Source organism: Pelophylax lessonae, assembly GCF_965119305.1.
Source record: "Pelophylax lessonae genome assembly, chromosome: 9".
Classification (NCBI taxonomy): Eukaryota; Metazoa; Chordata; class Amphibia; order Anura; family Ranidae; genus Pelophylax; species Pelophylax lessonae.
Window position 1 is genome coordinate 155,290,602 of NC_138776.1, and position 24,008 is coordinate 155,314,609.

At 45.5% G+C, this 24,008-nt stretch overlaps 1 protein-coding gene across 2 annotated transcripts in view; it reads left to right on the top strand.

Annotated features, from left to right (window-relative positions):
* NDST2 (N-deacetylase and N-sulfotransferase 2) overlaps positions 1-24,008 on the top strand; it is a 396,550-nt gene that overhangs the window by 251,277 nt on the left and 121,265 nt on the right. For both annotated transcript variants that reach the window (XM_082267466.1, XM_082267467.1), the window contains 2 exons: positions 3,001-3,088; positions 4,728-4,882. In XM_082267466.1, coding sequence (XP_082123592.1) covers positions 3,001-3,088; positions 4,728-4,882 — 243 coding nt within the window. The remainder of the gene's footprint in view (positions 1-3,000; positions 3,089-4,727; positions 4,883-24,008) is intronic.

Here is a 24,008-nt window from a genome sequence, read left to right on the forward strand (position 1 = left end):
ATACACTATATTAGGCCTAAGTATATTTTAAGGATCATTTGTTATCCTCCTGAAGAAACAAGCCAGGTAGTCTTCTGAATCTTAGCCAAAGTCCTAAAGCACTGTCTTTAGCAAAAAAGAATAAGGGGTTCCTGGAAGAGATAGTATGATTCACCTGATTTAACATCATTGGTTTTTTTTTAGGATTACTTGAAGACACAGAAGTAACTGGGACAACCTAAATACACAAAAGAACTGTGGTTAGTTCTTCAAGACCCTAGGAACATCCTACCTACCGAGTTCCTTAAACTTTGTATACAAGTGGACCCAGCAGAAAATTATTCAGTTTTTAAGGCAAAGGATACACATTACATTTCATTTTTTTCTGTTTATGTACTTTGTAGGTTACCGTATATACTCGAGTACAAGCCGACCCGAATATAAGTCGAGGCACCTAATTTTACCACAAAAAACTGGGAAAATCTATTGACTCTCAAGTATAAGCCTAGGGAGGGAAATGCAGCAGCTACTTTACCCAACTGGACCCCCACGAGACCCAAAACGGACTGCGGGCATGGTGCAGGGGCTGCGGGCATGGTGCAGGGGCTGCGGGCATGGTGCAGGGGCTGCGGACATGGTACAGGAGATGCAGGGCTGTGGGCATGGTACAGGAGATGGTTTAGGCATGGCACAGATGGTACAGGCATGGCACCGATGGTACAGGTGATGCAGTGTTGCGGGCATGGTACAGGAGTCTCGCTTACCTTTACCTGCAGTGCTGCGGAGGAGTCTCACTTGCCTTTCCACCTTGCATTTAAAAATGGCGCCGCCCGGCGCCAACACGTCACTGCACATGTGCCGTCTTCCCGGGAATAGCCGAACATGTACAGACTTTCCCCGAGAGGCGGCGGCGCATGCGCACTGGCCCGGGAAAAGGTAAGTGAGACCGTGACTCGAGTATAAGCTGAGCGGGCTTATACTCGAGTATATACGATAATTGATAAAGAAAAACTATTCAATGCATTATTTTTAAAAGCATCCTCTTCAGAGTTTTTTGTTTTTTTTTTTTTTTTTTTTTTACACATGCTCAAATATTTATTTTGCACAGAACTGTACTATCTCACTGCCCACCTCTATTGAAATAAAATAAAAAAAGTGTAGGTGAAATTTTGAAAGGTGGTGAGCCCTACAACTGCTTAAAGCGGAGTTCCACCCTAAAATGCAAGTTCTGTCCATCTTCATGCCCGGGGTCACCTGAAAAACAAATGGATAATCGCAATTTTTTTTTTTTTTACTTACCTTGTTTAGCAAATAATATACTTACCTTACTTCCTCTTCCTCCCCTCGGCGGCCAGGGCGAGTCGTCGCTTCCTGGCTTGCAATGATTCCTGGGAGCTGAACGTCATCGCTCCCAGGAATCAATGCGCCTGCACCGGCCCCGACGTCGGTTCCCGTGCAGGCGCCATCATACCTTGCTAAACCGCTTCTGGGCATGCCCAGATGCTGTGCAGGGATCACGCTTCAGCCCCCCGGAAGTGACGGTGGGACCGAAGAAGATGGAAGAGGATCGCGCTGGCTTCAAGCTGCCCACACCTGAGAAGGCAGCGCTGGACAAGACCTTTTCAAGGTAAGTATTTCTTCTTGCAGGTAAGTGCAACCCGGGACAGTTCAGAGGCTATCCATTGTGGAATGCACTAGCCCTGACTGTCCCGGGGGTATTTTTATGTTTTATTTTTGGTTTTAGGTGGAACTCCGCTTTAATGTACATTGGCAGTTACATCCAGTGCTCTGAAAACCAGAAAGGTTTAAATCCGCATGTTTTTCCTCTGTCCATTCAGGTTATCTAGGACCTGATGGAGGGAGTATGAATTTGCTGCTAGGAAGTAGAAACTAGTAGGATTCTAGCATTAATTTCCATTGCAGATTGATGGCCTGTTCACTCCAGGTGCGTTGGGCTGCTCTGGGCAGCCATGCTTAGTCAAGCCTCAACGTATGGACAAGGCAAATTTCGTTATGTCCTATATGTTCAGCTCACAACAGTTTCACCACCATGTCTCATGATCAACTACATCCCATTACAATGAGCCGTGGTGAATAAACCCAAACACACCAATAAAGTTAGGGTATGAACAGTGTAATCGGAGCATGTTCTCCAAAGCGCAAACTAGAAACCGTGTTACGATGTGAATTAGTCCTAAGAAATAGTTTTCCTAATAAATATGCAGTCTTATGCATTACCTGCAGATCTTTGAAGCATACAATTTTGGTCTTGTGCCTCCTCAGAATATATAAAACCATTGTTTATTTTTGTTGCATTATAGACGTGGGTGGTCTCTACTTTGATTTGAGAATTTAAAGCCTAGGGTAAAAAAAAAAAAACCTTTCCGTTTTTAGATGGTTATGTTAAGTGATTTCCATACTTGAGTAAACTGCATTATCATTTTATTAACCTTGTTCTGTCAGAAAAACATTTAAGCTGCTGCAGTTTTATGGTCTCATTTGCTCTTCCGAGATTCAATTCTAGTTTATAAGGTTTGCTCCTAACACCTCCATCTGTTGTCTTACTTTTACTGAAATCAAGCTTTTTAAGCTGGGTAGCTTCCTACCTCGGAAAAGTTAAAGTGTAGCATCATCATAGTGCTTGTGTTCTGCAGACCGGATACATGAGGGTAGTAGCCATGAATGGACAGTAGGTGGTCTTGCATGAGACTTGTATTTGTGGAATCGGCAGTACAGGTTGATTATTAAAAAAAAAGTTAACACAAAAAGACTTCCTACCAGTAGCTCAGCCATACTAGGACTTTGGGTTGTCTCCTAGTTTGTCAGTATTCCTGTCCAGCAAAACATCGTTGTAAAGCACTATTTTCTTGGTGTGCAGATTATGCATGTAATTAGGCAATCCTGATCATGGGTCAACTATTGGGGTGTCATACTTTTTGATAAATCAACCCTTTGACAAATGTAGGGGGAGATCTTGGCTGCTCTCTAAAATGCTGACATCACTTTCTGTTTTTTTCATAGGCGCTGCTAAATACCCAGAGCAAGCTAAGAACACTAGTACCAAACTTCACTTTCAACTTGGGCTTTTCGGGAAAGTTCTACCATACAGGTAAGTCATTTCTTGAAAATGTTTTTTATAATATAAAGGTTATAAGTCAGAGCATGTATCTTTGACACTTTCAATTTGAATGTTAAAAATTAGAACTTTTGACAGCTAATAAATCTTAACATGGCAGAAAAGCCTGTAAGATCATCTAATATTGGCAGTCTGGATTTTATGGTAAACGGTGGGTTGCCACTCTGTGAACACAGTATTGTTTTGTTGGAGTTTGTGCTGAAAGATTAAGGGCTTTTTCACACGGGCGTTCTGATCAGATCCGCCTGTCAGTTTTTTAGGCGGATCTGATCGGATGCCCCATTCAGCCCTATGGAGCAGCGGATGTCAGCGGTGATATGTCCGCTGACACCCGCTGCCATCCGCATCCGATCCTGTCCGTGAAATCCGGATGGATGGAAACCCTATTTTCCATCCTTCCTGGGATCGGATGAGAGCGGACAGGCAGTCCGCTCTCATCCGATTCCCCATAGAGAGCAGCGGGGCTCTGACACCTCCCCCTCCACACACAGTGCGGAGATGGAGCTGTCATCTGACCGGCTCAGCGGGGATCGGTGGATCGATCCCCGCTGAGCAGAGTACGGTCCGCAACGGAATGCGGACCGTGTGAAAGGGGCCTAAGGGCTCTTTCACACGGGCGTTCCGATCAGAACCGCCTGTCAGCTTTTTAGGCGGATCTGATCGGATGCCCCATTCAGCCCTATGGAGCAGCGGATGTCAGCGGTGACATGTCTGCTGACACCCGCTGCCATCCGCATCCGATCCTGTCCGTTAAATCCGGAAGGATGGAAACCCTATTTTCCATCCGTCCTGGGGATCGGATCAGATGGGATCGGATGAGAGCGCACACGCGGTCCGCTCTCATCCGATTCCCCATAGAGAGCAGCGGGGCTCTGACACCTCCCTCTCCGCACACAGTGCGGAGACGGAGCTGTCAATCCACCGGCTCAGCGGGGATCGGCGGATCGATCCCCGCTGAGCAGAGCACGGACCGCAACGGAATGCAGACCGTGTGAAAGGGGCCTAAGTCATTTTGAATAACGTTTGACAGCCGAAAGTGCTCCTGCACATCATTACTTTTTGCATTTCACATTTGTATATTTTTGTAGGTAAACATGTTTGATAATGATCAGAGTATTGATGAGGATCTTATGAAGCCATTCAGTGGGGTCCAGTAGCTATAAACTATGCCCTTGCCTGGAATGTTAGTAACCCTGGTGTAGTGCACATTGGACCTATGGAATGCTGGGATTTGTGGCTGGCTCTATATGGCAAACTACTTGTTAAAGGAAACATTGGTATACATAGTAAACATTCTGCCTGATGGAGCCATTTAAGAATTGTAGAAATGATTCACATTTTTTTAATAAGACAATGAGGGATGAATTGAGTACTTGCTAAAAGCAAAGTAATGAAGAATGGAAGGGTAATCATGAGACGTTAGATAACTGCCTTTTGGCTGGCGATAAGTGTTCTGTCAGCTAAAAAAAAATAATAGTAGCGAAATCGAAAATGAAAAAACAAAAAGGAAGGAGACTGAAGAAAAAAAATTGGAGGAGATTTGAATGTGGCATCATTTGTGTAGGTATATGGTGGCGATTATTATATAATTTTTATTTATTTATATTTTTAGGCACAGATGAAGAAGATGAGGGGGATGACATGCTGCTCACGCACAGGAAAGAATTCTGGTGGTTCCCACATATGTGGAGTCATATGCAACCTCACTTATTCCACAATGTCACTGTGCTTGCAGAGCAGATGAAACTCAACAAGCAGTTTGCTTTGGTAATGTCATTTAAATAACTGTAGTGCTGAAGAATATATTATGGTTTCTGAGAAAACTAGATAGTCATACATATAAAGCCATCTGCTTCTAAGTGAAGACCATAGGAATCTGATATGCCTGGAACTCCAACATTTGCCCCAACATACCTGGAAGGTCACAACGAATTGCTTAGTTGGAAGCATTGTTATTTATTATTGGGGTTCTACATTTCAATTGTATTTAGGTGGTAAATAAATGGGCCAAGGCCATATGAAAAATGTTCTACCGTAATCAAGTTCTGTGCTTGGACTCACACAATACCAAAGGTTTTTTTTTTAGCTGTGACTATTTACTACATTTTGAAAGCCTCCTTGTCCTTAAATTGAATCTTAATACAATCATGCTTAGGTATACTTATTGTTTGGCCCTTTTGAACCTACTAACGTTCAATAACCAATAGCAACCAACCATCTTTCATTAATTTGTATGCTCTGAAGGTGCTGAAAAGTAGAATCTTTTTTTTTATGGGCTGATAATTACTACAATATTTTCTCAACTGCCAGTTCCTTACTTTTAATTACCGGCCGCTATATTCCATACAGTATTTATACAAGGAGATTCCAATAATGTTGTGCTAAATCTGTACATGTTACCTACTTTAGGGTTGAACCCATAATGAAGCCCATAACTAACCCATAAAAAAAAGCAAGCGAATCTAATCCTTTTTGAATAGGGATTATCTGGGTTCATTAACACACAAAGAGGCGGAGGCTTTACCATCCTGTTATATCTCCCGGTCAGCAGGTATTGACCCATTTCTCTTCAATGGGTAAGAGTAAAGATCCCTACGCACTGCACAAGCCCCACTGTTGACTTTAACGTAGTGTTGTACAAAGTCTTTCCACCGCTTGTCATTCTCTGAGACAATCACCTGTCGAAATACAGTCAGTCAGTAATTTTGTAAGATTGTTAGGTTTCCCTGTATGCCTTTTGAATGCATTGAATGCACAGTGAATATTGCTAGCAGCTACAATAGCATGAAAATTCAACAGGCTGGTCGTTCCCAAGTTGATCGATCAAGTTTGGTAAAGCTGTATTTACATTTTACAGACAAAAAGGAGAATAAGCATTAGCTTAAGAAAGAAGCTTCACTTGTATGTGTAGTCATGGCTCACTATGGCTGGCGCTGTCTTTATTCCACACAGGTTTCATAGCCACTGAAACTGAAGGTACCGTTTCACACTACATGCATTATGCATTTATCTGATTCAGCCTGCCCATACATGGTTCAATTCGTGGCTGAACCAGCCGAGATTCAAACCGTCAATGGCAGAGTTTAGTCTGAGCTTTGAAGCTTTTGTTAGTCTGCACATTGCCTGCTCTTATATTTGAGTTACTGTACTGACCTTAAATGGCCTCTTTCATGTAGTTGGTCCTTTCTACATTATTATGACAATGGTGAGAGTGAACTTAAAAATCTGCTAAGCAGGTTTGCTGATATCTGGTTACAATGTTGAAATAAGGACAGGCAGCTGTAAGGTCATTTATCATTTGCCTTGAATAGACTCTGCAGCCTTCTGTAGATAGTAGTTTGCTCAGTATTGCACGATTCATACTTGCCATCCATAAGTAGCTTAGCTTTTAAGTTAGACATCAAGCTGCTGGTTGTAAACTGTACTGAGCAGTCCCCAAACCTTTTTGCCTCAAGTTCTTTTCTTCTGTGGATGAGTGCATAAATATTTCTGCCCTGTGCAAAGCGGAGTATAGTCCACACAAGGGGAATTGCTTCTTTTCAAAAGAAGACTTGCACTTAAACTGATTAGGTTCATTTTAGGTGAATTGTGTGACAGGATGTGTGTTAAATTATACTTACGTTAACAGCCACATGGGGAAGACATGATGTCCTGAAGTGATACTCTACCAATTCCCTCCCTGCTCTGGTTACTCTTCTGCTTGTCTTGTCAGAATTTCATATTTATGGGGAATCGTCAGTCAAGACATGCAGAAGCAGCAGAATGAGAGGTCGCCAGGGGTGCTTGGTTCAGTTAATGTACAAATATTTATATTACATGTAGCACTGCTCCCTTGGGAGCTGCTGGTTCCCCTGGGTTACCCATAGCAACAGTACAATAGTTAAGCAACTTCAAAGTGCCTGGCTCAGTCAAGAAACAGTCTAGGAGTTTTGGTTTTTGTGGTTTTATTGAGAACTTGGATAGGAGAAGGGAACGAGTGGGATACTCCAACTTGAATAAACTATGCACAATCTGCTGGGGAGTCTAGAAGTAACTGAGTGTGACAGGGCCGCTGCTTCACCTTGTCACTAGAGATGAAGTAGTAATTAATGAACCGCTTTAGATAAGCTGTACTGTAGAACACTCTTCAGGGCCCTTCCTGGCACCCTATTTGTTCCTATTCTTCAGGGCTTTCTACATGGCACCCCCGTTACTGTAAAACTCTCCGTGTGAGCTAGCTCCTTGATCCCCTGACTTCACTGGAGTGGTCCCCCTTCCTGGGCAGACCCTTTGGCAGGTCCCTCAGTACTCATGGACACTGTTTTTCCCAAGAGACTCTGCCAGCAGCTCCACTGTCAGTTACACCGGATCCGCTGCAGTTCAGCTCCACACCTGGTTCACTAGGCTGATCGCCTAAGACCACCTTCCTCACACTCTGCAGGAGTAGAGACAGCCGTCCACCTCCTCCTGGGACTCTGCTTCCCACCAAAGACGCCCTGTCAAATGCCCCCTCCGCTTTGATGAGCAATCCCAGGATGCATTACAAGAATGCCCTCCCACTGGGACTCCCATAAAAGCTAATGTGTCACTGGCTGGGTTTTCTCCACTGTCCAACAAGCTCCCTCATTGGATACAGTGGGGACACTCCCTCAGACCCAGTGAATCACACTTGGAAACATGTGACAGGCAACCTAATAGATCAGACTCCCCTGATAAGCAGAAGGAGCATAGATGCATTTACCTAGCACCTACCTAACTAGGAGGGTGCTACATACATATTTCAATGTGTCCATCATCTCCCATCCCCACTCTCCCTCCCCCCCTCTCCCATCCCCACTCTTCCTTCTCCTCCCCCCCCCTCTCCTTCCCCTCCCTCTCCTTCCCCTCCCTCTCCCCCCTCCCTCTCCTTCCCCTCCCTCTCCTTCCCCTCCCTCTCCCCCCCCCCTCTAAAACCACACGTGACGTATCGCCACGATCGTTAGAGCGCGAGCAATATTTGTGGCCCTAGACCTCCTCTATAACTCTAAACTGGTAACCTGGTAGAGATTTTTAAATCCTTGCCTATGGAGATTTTTAAGTACCAGTGTTTGTCGCCATTCCAAGAGCGTGCACAATTTTGAAGCCTGACATGTTGGGTATCAATTTACTCAGCATAACATTATCTTTCACATTATATAAAGTTGGGTTAACTTTACTGTTGTCTTATTTTTTAATTCAAAAAAGTGTTTCTCTGTCGCTCATTGACAGACGTAGTCCTCCTTGATTAATATCAACTCGGGTTATACTGCCCTCTACAGGAGTAGGACTAGACAGGAAAGAAAACGTTCTGGCCACACCTTAGGGGCAGTCCCAGAGGGTATATCCTCTCTCTCTCTCTGCTACAGCAAATCAGTTTTTTTCTGTCTAGTTAGGAGTAAGGACCTAGATGCCTTGCTAGGATCTTCGGTCCTGGCAGGATTTTTTTTTTTAGACAGCTTTTTTTCTCCAGTGTCCCTGGGAATCTTCAAGCAAGCACGCTGGAACTGGGCGACGGGCTGGATGTTGAGATCCAGTGGTCACCCTAGTTCAGCCTACGAGCGCGTGCAGCCCATAGCTCCGCGCTGGGTCGGCCGCGACATAGTCCCACTGGATGGGGACTGACCCTGCGAGTTAAACGTCTCGCCTGGACGCCAATGACCAACAGAGTCACGGCGTCCGTATTGGTCGACAGCCCCCCCACCCCGGTGGAGAGGGGTTCTGTCAGGAGTTGGCGCCCGCCTGGTTCCGGTATGGTGAGTAGAATGTTCCCCCTCTCCCCCTGTCGGGTTTGTGGTGGACGCGGGCCCCTCTCTGGGATGGTAGGATGGGTCTCCCCTCTATCCTATAACAGGTCACAGATCCCCCAATTTGAGTGTGATTTTTTGTGAATAGAAACCAGGAGGCTTGGTTTGGGAGCGGACTATCTAAAGTCATTGTAAGACTGTAAGGGTGACTGAAGTCAGTGGCAGTACTAAAAGGCATTACTATTGAAGTAAAAGGTATCCTACCTGTCAGAGTGTGTACACAGGCCGATGCCTATGACTGAGTTACTGCAGTCCAGATCGCCATTCCTCCAGCAACCGGTCACTTCCACGGGCTGCACAGTCTCCCGACAGCCCACGGACCGCATGCGGCCCGCCAGGGTCCTGTACCGCCGGCCAGGCTTATCACCATTCATGGTGAAGTTTGTGGGGCCGAGGCACTCCCGCGGGCCGCTAGGCCGAATACATACATCCCGCAGGCCGCTGCTAGCCGCCACTATCCTACACAGGCCGCCGCCATTGTCTTGCAGATCGCACGAGGCCACCATATTGGCGTAGCCTCGTGTCTCCAGCATGGGGGCGGCCATGTTTGAGGTGACCAAACACCTCGAGGAGCTATGGGGAGGCGCCGGAAGGCGTGTAAAGGGGCGGAGCCGCCTCCTTTTACCCAGGAAAGCAAGCCAAAGACTTCCTGTCTGTAATAGACAGTGCTGAAACAGGTTGTATTGAAACTTCTGAGCATCAAGTGGTGAGCCTTGGGGTCTCTCTCTCTCTGTCTGTAGGGGTCCTAAAGCAGGTAACACTGAGGGGCGCTGTGGCGCTGGGGGTCTAAAGAAAAAAAAAAAAAGTTTTTTTTTTTTTTTTTTTTGCAAATTATTTTTTTCCGGCAAGTGTCTGGAATAATCATGGACCCTGCCACACAGGTACCCCCACCTGATCCCCTCGAGGTGGCCTCAGGACCCTCCAGTTCACAGAATATTGATGCATTTACAGCAGTTTAGGAGTCTTTGGTATCCCGGGTGGAGATGGCCTGTCAGGGACGGGGGTCAAGAAAGCGACCCCCGCCTACCCCTATTTCATCTGATACTTCAGATTCTGAGATGGTCATTGCAGCTGCAGGTCCCTCTGCAGGGGCTGTTGTCTCAGGTAAAGTTCCCTCAGACAGTGAGGACGACGTTCCTGCCTCCGCCATAGCACAAGAAGAAGCATTGGTGGACGCACTAGTTGTGTCGGTCCGGGAAACCTTAAGACTTGAGGTTTTACCGGCAGAAGTAACCGAGATGGAAATTCCCTTTGGTACTAGTAAACCTACCAAGACGGCGAAGGTTTTTCCCTTACCCAAATGTTTTGGTAATAAAATTAAAGAGGAATGGGATCATCCAAAACGTACCCTTACTGTTTCCAAGCGCATTGCTAGACGCTATCTGTTTGAGGAATCCCTCATTAAGAAATGGACGGTACCACCAGTGGTGGATCCACCTATTTCCAGACTGAATAAAGCCACTGTTATCCCGTTGGAGGACGATCCGTCCTTTAAGGATCCGGTGGATCGGAAAATGGAAGCGGAGTCCCGCACTATTTTTTCCCTGATAGGGTCAGCCTTTAGACCAGTGATTGTCATTGGTTTAGTTTCACAAACATTAACGGAATGGGCAAAATTGTTACGCCATGACCTAAAGGGGAAAGGTATCCCCCAGGCAGCATCTGATTTGATGGAACAAATTATACAAGGACTGCAGTTCGTCTGTGACGCAGCCCTGGATGCCACCCCCTTGTTAGGGCATGCATCGATGTCAGCGGTAGTCCTCAGGCGTGTACTGTGGTTAAAATGCTGGTCGGCGGATCTAGGCTCCAAAAAAGCCTTGGCGAATCTCCCCTTTCAGGGGAATCGCCTATTTGGGGCCACCCTAGATGAAATCATTAAGGATGTCACTGGGGGCAAGAGCACTTTTTTGCCGCAGGCTGCTAAAGCTAAAGGACCTCGTAACAAGCGTGGACCTTTCTTTGCCGCTCATAAAGGGTTCGTTCGCTCCGCTGGGGCGAGCGGGAAAGGCAAAGCCCCTCTAGGAGGGTTCAAGAGGCGCTGGTCGGGCAAACAAAAGGCCGACTCAGCCAAACCTGAAGTTAAGGCTAATACAACCTGAAGGTGCGCCCCCACCCGGCTTAGGGGTGGGGGGACGTCTTCACCGGTGTTCAGATCTAGGGCTTTCCTGAATCCCGGACTAAGGGGTTCAGGAGATCATACGATCAGGATACAAGATCGAGTGTCGATCACTGCTACCGGTGCGATTCTTCCCTTCCAACATTTAGGTGCTACAGGGAGCGGTAGTTCCCGTTCCCTGAACAGATCATTTTCTTTACCTTTTCCAAAGATCATTCTCAGTTCCCTCCAGGAATCGGATCCAGTTGAGCAAGCGGACCAAGGAGCCTCTAGTCTGGTGACTTCGGTCTCTAATGCTCAACCAGGAGAAACCATCACTCCTGATAGGAATCAAGTTTCTGATAAATGTGTGGGAACAGAGTGCGATCAGACTTTTTCGGATTGCCTGGACCAAGCAGCTCTAGGGCAGCCTGGTTCGGATCCAGTCAGACAATATCAGGGTGATGACTTGGGTCAATCACCAAGGATTTCACCATCTATGTCTTCATTAGAGCATCCCGGAGGTGGATCTGTTGGCATACCGGCTCAACAGGAAGGCGCGGAGGTTGGTAACGCGCGCCCGCGATCCTCTAGCGGACGCAGCAGACGCACTGAACGGCCTGTAAAGGCAGTGTCAGCTACTATATGTCTTCCCTCCTCTCAGATTGCTGCTGAGATTTCTCCGCAGGATAGAGATGGAGGGAACTCCAGTTATCCTGGAAATTCTAGGCTAGCCTCGTCAAGCCGGTCAGGCCGACTTGGACATGCTAGTCGCGAACGCTCCTTGGAGACTTCCTCTCAGGGAGGATCTGCGGTCTCAAGGACCGATCTTCCATCGTGCTTTACAGTCACTGGTTTTAATGGCCTGGCCATTGAGACCCAGGTACTGAAGGACAGAGGGTTGTCAGCTTCAGTTATTCCTACTCTAATTAAAGCAAGGAAAGCGACTTCCAGCAAAGTCTATTATCGCACATGGAAGACTTATATCGCGTGGTGTGAATCTTTGGGATTTCCCCCACGTACCTATTCGGTGACCCGAATCTTGGCTTTTCTGCAAAAGGGGGTTGAGCAGAAACTATCCTTGAGCACTATCAAGGGTCAGGTTTCAGCATTAGCAATCTTCTTTCAGAAGCCTTTGGCTACTCATTCCTTGGTGCGGAATTTCATCCAGGGGGTGCGGCACTTGGCTCCACCAGTCCGCGCGCCCTTACCGCCCTGGGATCTTAATTTGGTTTTGTCGGTTCTGCAGAAACCTCCCTTTGAAAATATCAGGGAGATTCCCTTGCTTACATTATCCCAGAAGGTGGCCTTCTTGGTGGCTATCACTTCTGCACGCAGGGCGTCAGAACTGGCTGCATTATCATGCCATTCCCCATATCTAGTGCTTCATAGGGATAAGGTAGTTCTTCATCCGAAGCCATCCTTTCTTCCTAAGGTGGTTTCAGACTTTCATCTGAATGAAGATATTGTGCTACCTTCCTTGTGTCCTCAGCCCAATCATCCTTGGGAATATGCGTTGCATTCCTTGGATGTGGTTCGGGCAATCATGGTATACCTGAAGGCTACGGAATCATTCCGTAAGACGGATTCACTTTTTGTGATCATGGATGGCCCCAGAAAGGGGTTGCCTGCATCTGCCGCGACTATCTCCAAATGGATTAGACAGACGGTGGTACAGGCTTATTCGATTAGGGGTCGGAATCCTCCGTTCCCTGTTAAGGCGCACTCCACTCGAGCGCTCAGTACTTCCTGGGCCTACCGCCATCAGGCGTCAGTGGTCCAGGTGTGCAAGGCGGCCACCTGGTGTCGGGGCATACCTTTACAAAATTTTATAAAGTTGATGTGATGGCATCGGCGGATGCCTCATTTGGCCACGAGGTTTTGCAGGCCGCAATTTGAGGAGACCGATGGTCTACCTCGAGGGTTTTTTTTTCCGTTGGAATTTCAGTTGAGTCTCATCCTTTGATTGATGAGCCTTTAAAACTTCTAGTTGGCACCGGTTGGGCCTTCTAGATTGGATTTTGATTTCCATTTTCCCACCCCTCATTTGTGGTACTGCTTTGGGACGTCCCGAGTTGATATTAATCAAGGAGGACTACGTCTGTCAATGAGCGACAGAGAAAAATGGATTTTTGTAAAATCTTACCGTAAAATCCTTTTCTCTTAAGCTCATTGACAGACGTAGTACCCGCTCCTCTGTTTTTGAGTTGGGTTGGGTTAAATTCTCTAAACACTGCTTTGTGACATAACTGATTTGCTGTAGCAGAGAGAGAGAGGATATACCCTCTGGGACTGCCCCTAAGGTGTGGCCAGAACGTTTTCTTTCCTGTCTAGTCCTACTCCTGTAGAGGGCAGTATAACCCGAGTTGATATTAATCAAGGAAGACTACGTCTGTCAATGAGCTTAAGAGAAAAGGATTTTACGGTAAGATTTTACAAAAATCCATTTATTTCTCTTTCGTTCATTGACGGACACAGGTCCTGATATTCTTAACCATTGGGTTATACTGGCCCCTACAGGAGTAGGACACTAGACAGAAAATGTCTGGCTACGCCCATGGGCAGTCCCAGGGGGTATACTCCCTCCCTCTGCTATAGACACTCAATTTTTTTTTTCTGGAGTAATTCCTTGCTGGGATCTTTGGTCCTGGCAATTTTTTTTTACTTTTTAGATAGAAAATTTTTCTCCTGGACTTTTCCCGCGAGATCTAAAATCAACTGCCAGACTGGGCAACGGGCTGGATAATCTAGATCCAGTAGTCATCCCAGTTTGGCCAGCGTGTGTGCGAAGGTCTCGGCTCCGTGCTAGGTTGGCCGCAACATAGCCCCACTGGACGGGGGCTGGGCTGTGAGTTAAACGCCTCCATGAGCTTGCATACGACCTAAACGTTCTTCCTGGTCGAAAGCCCCCCCATTTCAATGGAGAGGGGTTCTGTCTGGAGTGGTGCCTGCCTTGTTCCTGGTATGGTGAGTAGCTGTCCCCCCTCTACCCCTGGAGGGTTTTGGGGTGGACGTGGGCACCTCCTTGGGACGGTCGGTCCCCCTGGTTTCCTTCCTTCCCATCAGGCACCCCTCCTTTTTCCAGTTTCCCCCCCCCCCCCATTGGGAATTGGACTGTTCCACCGGTGGTGAACCCTCCGGTTTCCAGAATAAACAGGGCAACCATGATTCCGGTTGAGGAGTCCCCCGCCTTTAAGGATTGGGCTTACAGGAAGGCGGAGGCTTGTGGCCCGCAATATTTACACTCTGGCGGGGTCAGCAATGCCCTGGTGTCGCAAACTCTGGGTTAAGCTCTTACGCCGTGACCTGGAGAGAGAACCGCACCCCCTGCCTTTGCTGAGCTGGCAGACCAGCTGGTCTAGGGGCTGCCGTTTATCTGTGATGCCTCTTTGGATGCGGCTCCCCTAGTGGCTCAGCTCTGTTTTGGCAGTGGTCCTTCGGTGTAGCTTTTGGCTCAAGTGCTGGTCTGCCGACCAGACTTCTATAAAGGCCTTGACTGATCTTCCTTTTCAGGAGGTCGCCTGTCTGGATGACATCATTAAAGGTCTCACAGGGGGAAGAGTACTTTTCTTCCGCAGGCTACCAAGGGTTAGGAACCACGTTGTAGACATGGGCCTTCCTTCTTGGCTCATAAGAAGTTTTGTCGCCCCTCAGGGTCCACTGACCAGGGCAAAATGCCTTTCAGAGCCTCCTCTGGAGGATCCAAACGAACCTGGTCTGGCAAGCCGAGAGCCCTGGTGCAAGATAAGTGGGTCCATGAAGTCATTCGGTCCGGCTCCTGTACCCTAGCAAGGTTCTTTCTTACCAACTTGCGCCTGTCCCTAGACCGCTTGCAGGACCTGTTTGGAGCGGTACAAAACCTGTTGCTTCAAGAGGTACTTGTTCGGATTCTGACTCGGAATGTTTTCAGGGGTTTTACTCAAACCTGTTCAGTTCCCAGGAAGGAAGGCAAAGTGCGTCTAATCCTGGACCTCAAGGCGCTAAACTACTTTGTGTGGGTACAGAAGTTCAGCATGGAGACCATTCAAACGGTGGTGGCATCCCTGCGTCAGGGCAATTTCCTCGCCTCTATTGACATCAAGGATGCCTACCTTCACGTTCCAATGTGTGCCAGTCAGCGTTTTCTCTGCTTTGCTGTGGGAGAGAAGAGCATTCTCAGTTTGTGGAGTTATCCTTTGGTCTCGCCTCTGCTCCTCGGGTCTTCACAAAAGTGTTAGCCACGGTGCTAGCCTTGTTACGCCAATGGGGGGGATCGCGCTACTGGGCTACTTGGATGATCTCCTTCTGCTCTGGTGGTAAACCTGGAGATCACAATGTGAACTCTGCAGGAGTTTGGCAGGGATTCGAAATTTCAGAAGGCTGCTCTGGTTCCGTCCACGAAGCTGGACTATCTGGACCTGACTTTGGACTCGGCCTTAGCCAGAGTGCTCCTTACTCTTTAAAAAGTCTGGAAATTGCAAGCTGCAATTCGCCTCCTGTTGTCCAGAAGATAGTGATCCCTCAGGACTTGCATGCAGGTTTTGGGCCTGATGGTGTCTACCTTCGAGACGGTTCTGTTTGCACAGTTCAATTCGAGGTCCCGGCAAACTGAGATTCTGACCAATTGGGACAAGACTCCGCAGTCTCTGGGCAATCCAATCCTGCTGAGTCTGGGAACTAAGGACTCCCTGATATGGTGGCTTGGTTCTCCGGCGCTTCGGCTGGGCAAATCCTTCCTCCCCTTGTATTGGACAGTGGTCACCACGGATGCCAGCCTGTTCCGCTGGGGAGGCCTCCTTAGCAAGCATTTGCCTTAGGGGAACTGGACGCTGGAAGAGTCCAGACTACCAATCAATGTCTTGGAACTCCAAGCGATCAGACTGCATTGGACGGATCGTCTTGAGGGATGACCAGTGCACATTCATCCTGACAATACCATGGCCATGGGTAATGTCAGTCACCAAGGGGGCACAAGAAGTGTCCTTGCGGCTCTGGAGGTAGCTAGCATTCTAAGGTGGTCAGAATGGTTAGTTGCAGCCCTCCCTGCCGTACACTTTCCTGGGGGGAAAAATTGGCTGGCGGATTGCCGAAGTCGGCAGGCCTTGGACCAAGGGGAGTGGTCCCTTCATCCGGAGGTGTTTCATCAACGGTGTCTCCGTTGAGGCAGAAGGTATTCTCCGTATCTTTGTTGCTCTGGACGGGCCTCCCTGGGCTTGGTACGCTGATCTGGTGCGGCTGGTCGCTGACGTTCCTTGGAAGCTTCCTCTCAGGGAGGATCTGCTGTCCCAAGGACCCATCTTCCATCCTGCTTTACAGTCGCTGGCTTTGATGGCTTGGCTGTTGAACACCAGGTGCTGAAGGATAGGAGTTTATCTGAGTCGGTGGAAGACGTACATTGTGTGGTGTGAGTCTCTTGGGATTCATCCTTGCTTCTTCTCGATGGCTCAGATATTGACCTTCCTTCAACGTGGGGGTTGAACCAAAATTGGCCTTGAGTACCATCAAGGGCAAGGTGTTGGCTTTGGCGGTCTTCTTCCAATGACCTTTGGCCACACACTTCATGGTGCGTACCTTTCTTCAAGGTGTCTGACATTGGTTCCTCCAGTGCGTGCTCAGTTGTTGCCTTGGGGTCTCAATTTGGTGCTTTTGGTTCAGAGATTCCCCTGCTTACGCTGTCCCAGAAGGTGACCTTTTTGGTGGCTATCACCTTTGCGCTCAGGTTGTCAGACTTGGTGGCATTACCCTGACGTTCACCTTACCTAGTGGTTCACAGGGATAAGGTGGTTCTTCGCCCCGATCTGTCATTCCTTCCAAAGGTTATCTGTTTTTCCTTTGAATGAAGACATTGTCTTGCCTTCCCTGTGTCCCAGGCCTAAACGTTCAAAGGAAATTGCTAACTGATTAGTCTATCGGTTCTTTAAACCGCGCTTAACCTTCCTAGCGGTATTCCCGAGTGTGGCTCGGGGTTACATTTCAGTGCCAAAAGCAGTAACACTGAGCCACACTCGGGGTACTGCTAGGAAGATCGCTGGATCCTGGTAGAGAGGTTACTTACCTTGTCACCGGGATCCAGCAATGTATCCCGGCGGTGTGTGGCGGCGGATCTTCCTCCTGATGCTCTGTGTGCCCCGGCTTCCGTCTCCTGCAACGTGACGTTCGCAGGGGGGTGGAACCGGTGGCAAATTCAAATGTAAAACACACCAGATACACTGATACAATTCAAAATAAAATAAATTCACATTAGATTGCCCCCAGTGCCCTTTCCTGCAGTTTTACTGTACTTTTTATGTATATATGTATGTATGTGTATATGTATATATATATATATATATATATATATATATATATATATATATATATATATATATATATATATATATATGGTGTGTGTGTGTGTGTATATGTGTATGTGTGTGTGTATATATATATATATATATATATATATATATATATATATATATATATATATATTATATATAATATACTTTAACTTATTTATAGTTTTTTATTATATTATAATTTATGATTTTGTGTTTCAAACTTTATCATATCCGAGATGTTATAAAGAGCGCACAGCAAAAGAAAATCATATGTAAATAGTTGGTTTGGGCTGCTCATTCTTAAGAATTACATGCAAAATAATGGTACCGCTTTCAGTACCTAAAATCCGAAAAAAGAATCATACCGCCAGGGAGGTTAATAGTGTCAAAATTGCTAATTCATAGTATACAGTTGTGCTCATAAGTTTACATACCCTGGCAGAATTTGATTTCTTGGCCATTTTTCTGAGAATATGAATGATAAAGCAAAAACTTTTCTTTCATTTATGGTTAGTGTTTGGCTGAAGCCATTTATTATCAATCAACTGTGTTTACTCTTTTTAAATCATAATGACAACAGAAACTACCCAAATGATCCTGATCAAACATTTACATACCCTGGTGATTTTTGCCTGATAACATGCACACAAGTTGACACAAAGGGGTTTGTATGGCTATTAAAGGTAACCATCTTCACCTGTGACCTGTTTGCTTGTAATTACTGTGTGTGTATAAAAGGTCAATGAGTTTCTGGACTCCTGACAGACCCTTGCATCTTTCATCCAGTGCTGCACTGACATTTCTGGATTCAAAGTTATGGGGAAAGCAAAAGAATTGTCAAAGGATCTGCGGGAAAAGGTAGTATAAACTGTATAAAACAGGTAAGGGAGATAAAAAGATATCCAAGGAATTGAGAATGCCAATCAGCAGTGTTCAAACTCTAATCAAGAAGTGGGAAATAAGGGGTTCTGTTGAAACCAAACCACGGTCAGGTAGACCAACTAAAATTTCAGCCACAACTGCAAAATTGTTCGGGATGCAAAGAAAAACCCACAAATAACTTCAGGTGAACTACAGGACTCTCTGAAAACACGTGGTGTGGCTGTTTCAAGATGCACAGTAAAAAGGCACTTGACGAAAGATGGGCTGCGAGTCGCCAGGAGAACGCCATTACTAAGCAAATGCCACAAAGTATCCGGCTTACCATACGCCAAACAGCACAGAGACAAGCCTCAAACCTTCTGGCCTAAAGTAATTTGGAGTGATGAAGCCAAAATTGAGCTTTTTGACCTCAACCGTTAACAATACATTTGGAGAGGAGTCAACAAGGCCTATGATGAAAGGTACACCATTCCTACTGTGAAACACAGAGGTGGATCGCTGATGTTTTGGGGATGTGTGAGCTACAAAGGCCCAGGAAATTTGGTCAGAATTGATGGCAAGATGAATGCAGTATGTTATCAAAAAACACTGGAGGAAAATTTGCCTTCATCAGCCCGCAAGCTGCGCATAGGACGTACTTGGACATTCCAACATGACAATGTCCTAAACACAAGCCCAAGTCGACCTGTCATTGGCTACAGCAGAATAAAGTGAAGGTTCTGGAGTAGCCATCTTAGTCCCCTGACCTCAATATCATTGAGCCACTCTGGGGAGATCTCAAATGTGCAGTTCATGCAAGACAGCCCATGAATTTCAGGAACTGGACTCTTTTTGCCAGGAAGAATAGGTAGCTTTACCATCTGATAAGATAGACCCTCATCCACAAATACCACAAAAGACTTCAAGCTGTCATCGGTGTTGAAGGAGGCAATACACGGTATTAAGAACTGGGGTATGTAAACTTTTGATCAGGGTCAATTGGGTAGTTTCTGTTGTCATTATGATTTAAAAAGAGTAAACACAGTTGATTGATAATAAATGGCTTCAGCTAAACACTAACCATGAGTGAAAGAAAACTTTTTGTGTTATCATTCATATTCTCTAAAAAATGGCCAAGAAATCATAAATTCTGCCAGAGTATGTAAACTTATGAGCACAACTGTACATAAATCAAACAAAGTGCAATCCGTGCATATGTGCCAATAACTAGCCCCTACCATGGGCTGATAAGTTATGCTGTGACTGCAATATGCAAATTCATACGTGAAATAGTGCATTGTGCAAATAAATAATGCCTTAAAGTAGCGGAACAATAACGTTGACAATATATTTAAATGGATAAATAAAGTGCTATAAATGAAAAAAATGGAACAGAACTTGTTTTCAAGAAAAAGTACTTAATCACCAACGTGATTTGTACATGCAAAAGTGGTCTTAAACCATTCTTCCAAACTTCTTTCCAATAAAATGTGCTGTGAATAACCTTCTTATCCACCACCAATGACCAAAATGCCTACTTGATGTAACGCTCCTGCGTTTCATGTATGGTGTGGATTTTCAGCTGCAGAAATATTCCACTTCAGTAGTCATGTAAGAGAGATGCTGAGATACCATTCCCAACCTCAATGACTCATCATGTGTGGAAGGTCTTAATTCAGCTAGTAAATACACACACTCAACAAGCTGGTTCCTAGAGACTTTATGTATGTAGTAACACAGTGATGAAGATTTAAGAGACAGGTTGAGTGGAGGTGGTAGGTGACAGACACTTGAAGGTAAGACAGTAGCAGATGGATGCAGGTAGGTTTAGCAATCATGTATGGTAGCAGATGACAGAGTAGCAGGTGGACATACAAGAGAGATCAACCCAGTGCAGGAATAAGTAGCAGTAGTCTTAAGAGCTAGCAATCTAGATATGCAGATGTGATAAATAGTCTTTACTATGCAGAGCTAGATAGTGTAAGCTTAGTATAAGTTTATAGAGGGTTCCCCTGCGGGGTACTTAGCACTAATAGCAATACAGCCGAAGGTTGGTTCAGGAGGAGCGGATGATCCGGAAGCGGGATGCAGGGATCAGCGCAGCGAGGTTCCGTCAGCGAGGTATGCTTGCAAGCACGAAAGCTTCAAGCCAAGTTAGTATCCAGGTAAGGGTGTTTGAACGAACACATGTGAGTGAGAACCGGCGATTTAAATAGCCATCTAGTCCGGCGCTGAGTGATGACCGCTTCAGTCTTAAAGGTGTATGCGCACCTTTCCAAAAGAGAATGGTGGGGCGCATACACTTGTGAAAAGAGTAATTTAGGGTACCAAAGGTACCGGAACATTACACTTGACAAAGGTAAGTATGAATATAGCCTAAATTGAGTGAGGGGCTCCTCAACCAATGGTCAGATGAATCTCCATCGGGGCATCCACAATATTATAGGGAGCAAGAACAAGAGGTTTCTATGGTGAAGTATGTTGTATTTATTAAACAAGTAGTGATTAAAAAACTTAGAGCTTGTAAGAAGATTGGAGCTCGATATGGGAAGCAGGGACACCTGCGTTCCAACTGACGGAAGTGACGTATCCCGTTATCCCGCGACCCTACGCGTTTCGTCAGTAGCATCTGACGTCATCAGGAGTCATGTGATCGTGTATGTCAGTTCCTCCTCTATATATACACAAACCGCCACAAGAGAAGATCCTATCCACATCCATTCATCCTGGAGATTGACCATTAGGGAACCAGACCCTGCGCATATCCCACCTCTACCCATACTTTAGAAACGAATGCCCTTATGGTCATGAATTTATTTCTATAGTGGGGGAATGAATGTCCAAACAATACACGTGGAGACCTCCTCCATAAGAATGTTAAAATATATATCAGATGGCAGCTACATGTCCTCATTGTCATTCTCTTCTATTACCCATAGATAGATAGATATAGATATAGAGATAGATCTATATATGGTGTGACATTTGTGTATGGCTACTAGATGGCGGTTATACGTTATTTTTTATTTATTATCCTAGTTTATATACATATGGTGTGTGACTTATGTACGGCCACTAGAGGGAGCTATAGTGGCTTTGTTCACACATATATTTTTAGTAATATATTCATTTATTGTTTATATATATAATATAATGTATTGTTTAAGGTGTGTATAAATATATACAGTGCAGACCAAAAGTTTGGACACACCTTCTCATTCCAAGAGTTTATTTTCATGACTATGAAAATTGTATATTCACGCTGAAGGCATCAAAACTATGAATTAACACATGTGGAATTATATACATAACAAAAAAGTGTGAAACCACTGAAAATGTCATATTCTAGGTTCTTCAATGTAGCCACCTTTTGCTTTGATTACTGCTTTGCACACTCTTGGCATTCTCTTGATGAGCTTCAAGAGGTAGTCACCTAAAATGGTATTCCAACAGTCTTGAAGGAGTTCCCAGAGATGCTTAGCACTTGTTGGCCCTTTTGCCTTCACTCTGCGGTCCAGCTCACCCCAAACAATCTCGATTGGGTTCAGGTCCGGTGACTGTGGTGGCCAGGTCATCTCCTTCTTGGTCAAATAGCCCTTACACAGCCTGGAGGGGTGTTTGGGGGTCATTGTCCTGTTGAAAAATAAAATTATGGTCCAACTAAACGCAAACCGGATGGAATAGCATGCCGCTGCAAGATGCTGTGGTAGCCATGCTGGTTCAGTATGCCTTCAATTTTGAGTAAATCCCCAACAGTGTCACCAGCAAAGCACCATCACACCTCCTCCTCCATGCTTCACGGTGGGAACCAGGCATGTAGAGTCCATCCGTTCACCTTTTCTACGTCGCACAAAGGCACGGTGGTTGGAACCAAAGATCTCAAATTTGGACTCATCAGACCAAAGCACAGATTTCCACTGGTCTAATGTCCATTCCTTGTGTTCTTTAGCCCAAACAAGTCTCTTCTGCTTGTTTCCTTTCTTTAGCAGTGGTTTCCTAGCAGATATTCTACCATGAAGGCCTGATTCACATAGTCTCCTCTTAACAGTTGTTCTAGAGATGTGTCTGCTGCTAGAACTCCGTGTGCCATTGACCTGGTCTCTAATCTGAGCTGCTGTTAACCTGCGATTTCTGAGGCTGGTGACTTGGATGAACTTATCCTCCGCAGCAGAGGTGACTCTTGGGCTTCCTTTCCTGGGGTGGTCCGCATGTGAGCCAGTTTCTTTGTAGTGCTTGATGGTTTTTGTGACTGCACTTGGGGACACTTTCAAAGTTTTCCCAATTTTTCGGACTGACTGACCTTCATTTCCTAAAGTAATGATGGCCACTCGTTTTCCTGTACTTAGCTGCTTTTTTCTTGCCATAATACAAATTCTAACAGTCTTTTCAGTAGGACTATCAGCTGTGTATCCACCTGACTTCTGCACAACACAACTGATGGTCCCAACCCCATTTATAAGGCAAGAAATCACACTTATTAAACCTGACAGGGCACACCTGTGAAGTGAAAACCATTTCAGGCGACTACCTCTTGAAGTGTGACTACAATTTTCATAGTCGTGAAAATAAAGAAAACTCTTTGAATGAGAAGGTGTGTCCAAACTTTTGGTCTGTACTGTGTGTGTGTGTGTGTGTGTGTATGTATGTATATATATATATATATATATATATATATATATATATATATATATATATATATATATATATAAATAAATATTTTTATGGGGGTCTCTATTGGCACTTTTCCACTGAAAGTACCGGCTAGTACCGGCTCGGCTCTACTTGGCCCTGCTTGGCCCGGTTTGCTTTTCCACTGCGGTACCGCATGGTATAGTGTCGGAACGGTTCGGTACGGTACGGTATAGGTTTGCTTTTCCACTAAAGTAGTACTAAAGTTAAGTGGGTGGGATAACAACAGGGTGGGTGTGATTCTCTGACCAATCAGTGGCTAGTAGTGACTGCATGCAAAGGATTGTGGGATATGGTACCAGTTTGGTACCTGTTGTTGTTGGAAACCTATACCGTACCGTACCGAACCGTTCCGACCCTATACCATGCGGTACCGCAGTGGAAAAGCACAAAAGGGTGCCGAGCCGGTACGGTTCTATGCAGTGGAAAAGCGCCATTTATGTATTGTTTGGACAGTCATTACCCCACTATAAAAATGAATCGGGACCATAAGGGCATTCGTTTCTAAATCGGCGCCCCTGCTTCCCGTATCGAGCTCCAATCGCCTTACAAGCACTGGTTGTTTAATAAATGCTAAATACTTCACCATGGAAGCCTATTGTTCTTGCTCCCTATAATATTGTAGATGCCCCGATGGAGATTCATCTGACCATTGGTTGAGGAGCCCCTCACTCAAATTAGGCGATATTTATACTTACCTTTGGTAAGTAGGCATTTTGGTCACTGGTGGTGAATAAGGTTATCACAGCACATTTTATTGGAAAGAAGTTTGGAAGAATGGTTTAAGACCACTTTTACATGTACAAATCATGTTGGTGATTAAAGGACTTTTTCTTGAAAACAAGTTTGGTTCAATTTTTTTCATTCATAGCACTTCATTTATCTATTTATCCATTTAAATATATTGTCAAAGTTATTCCGCTAGTTTAAGGCACTATTTGCACAATGCACTTTATTTCACGTATGATTTTGTATATTGCAGTCACAGCATAATTTATCAGCCCATGGTAGGGGCTATTTATCGGGACATATGCACGGATTGCACTTTATTGTTTGATTTATGTATACTATGGATTATCAATTTTGACACTATTAAGCACGCTTTAAAGAATCGATCGACTAATCAGTTGACCAGCTCTTTCAAA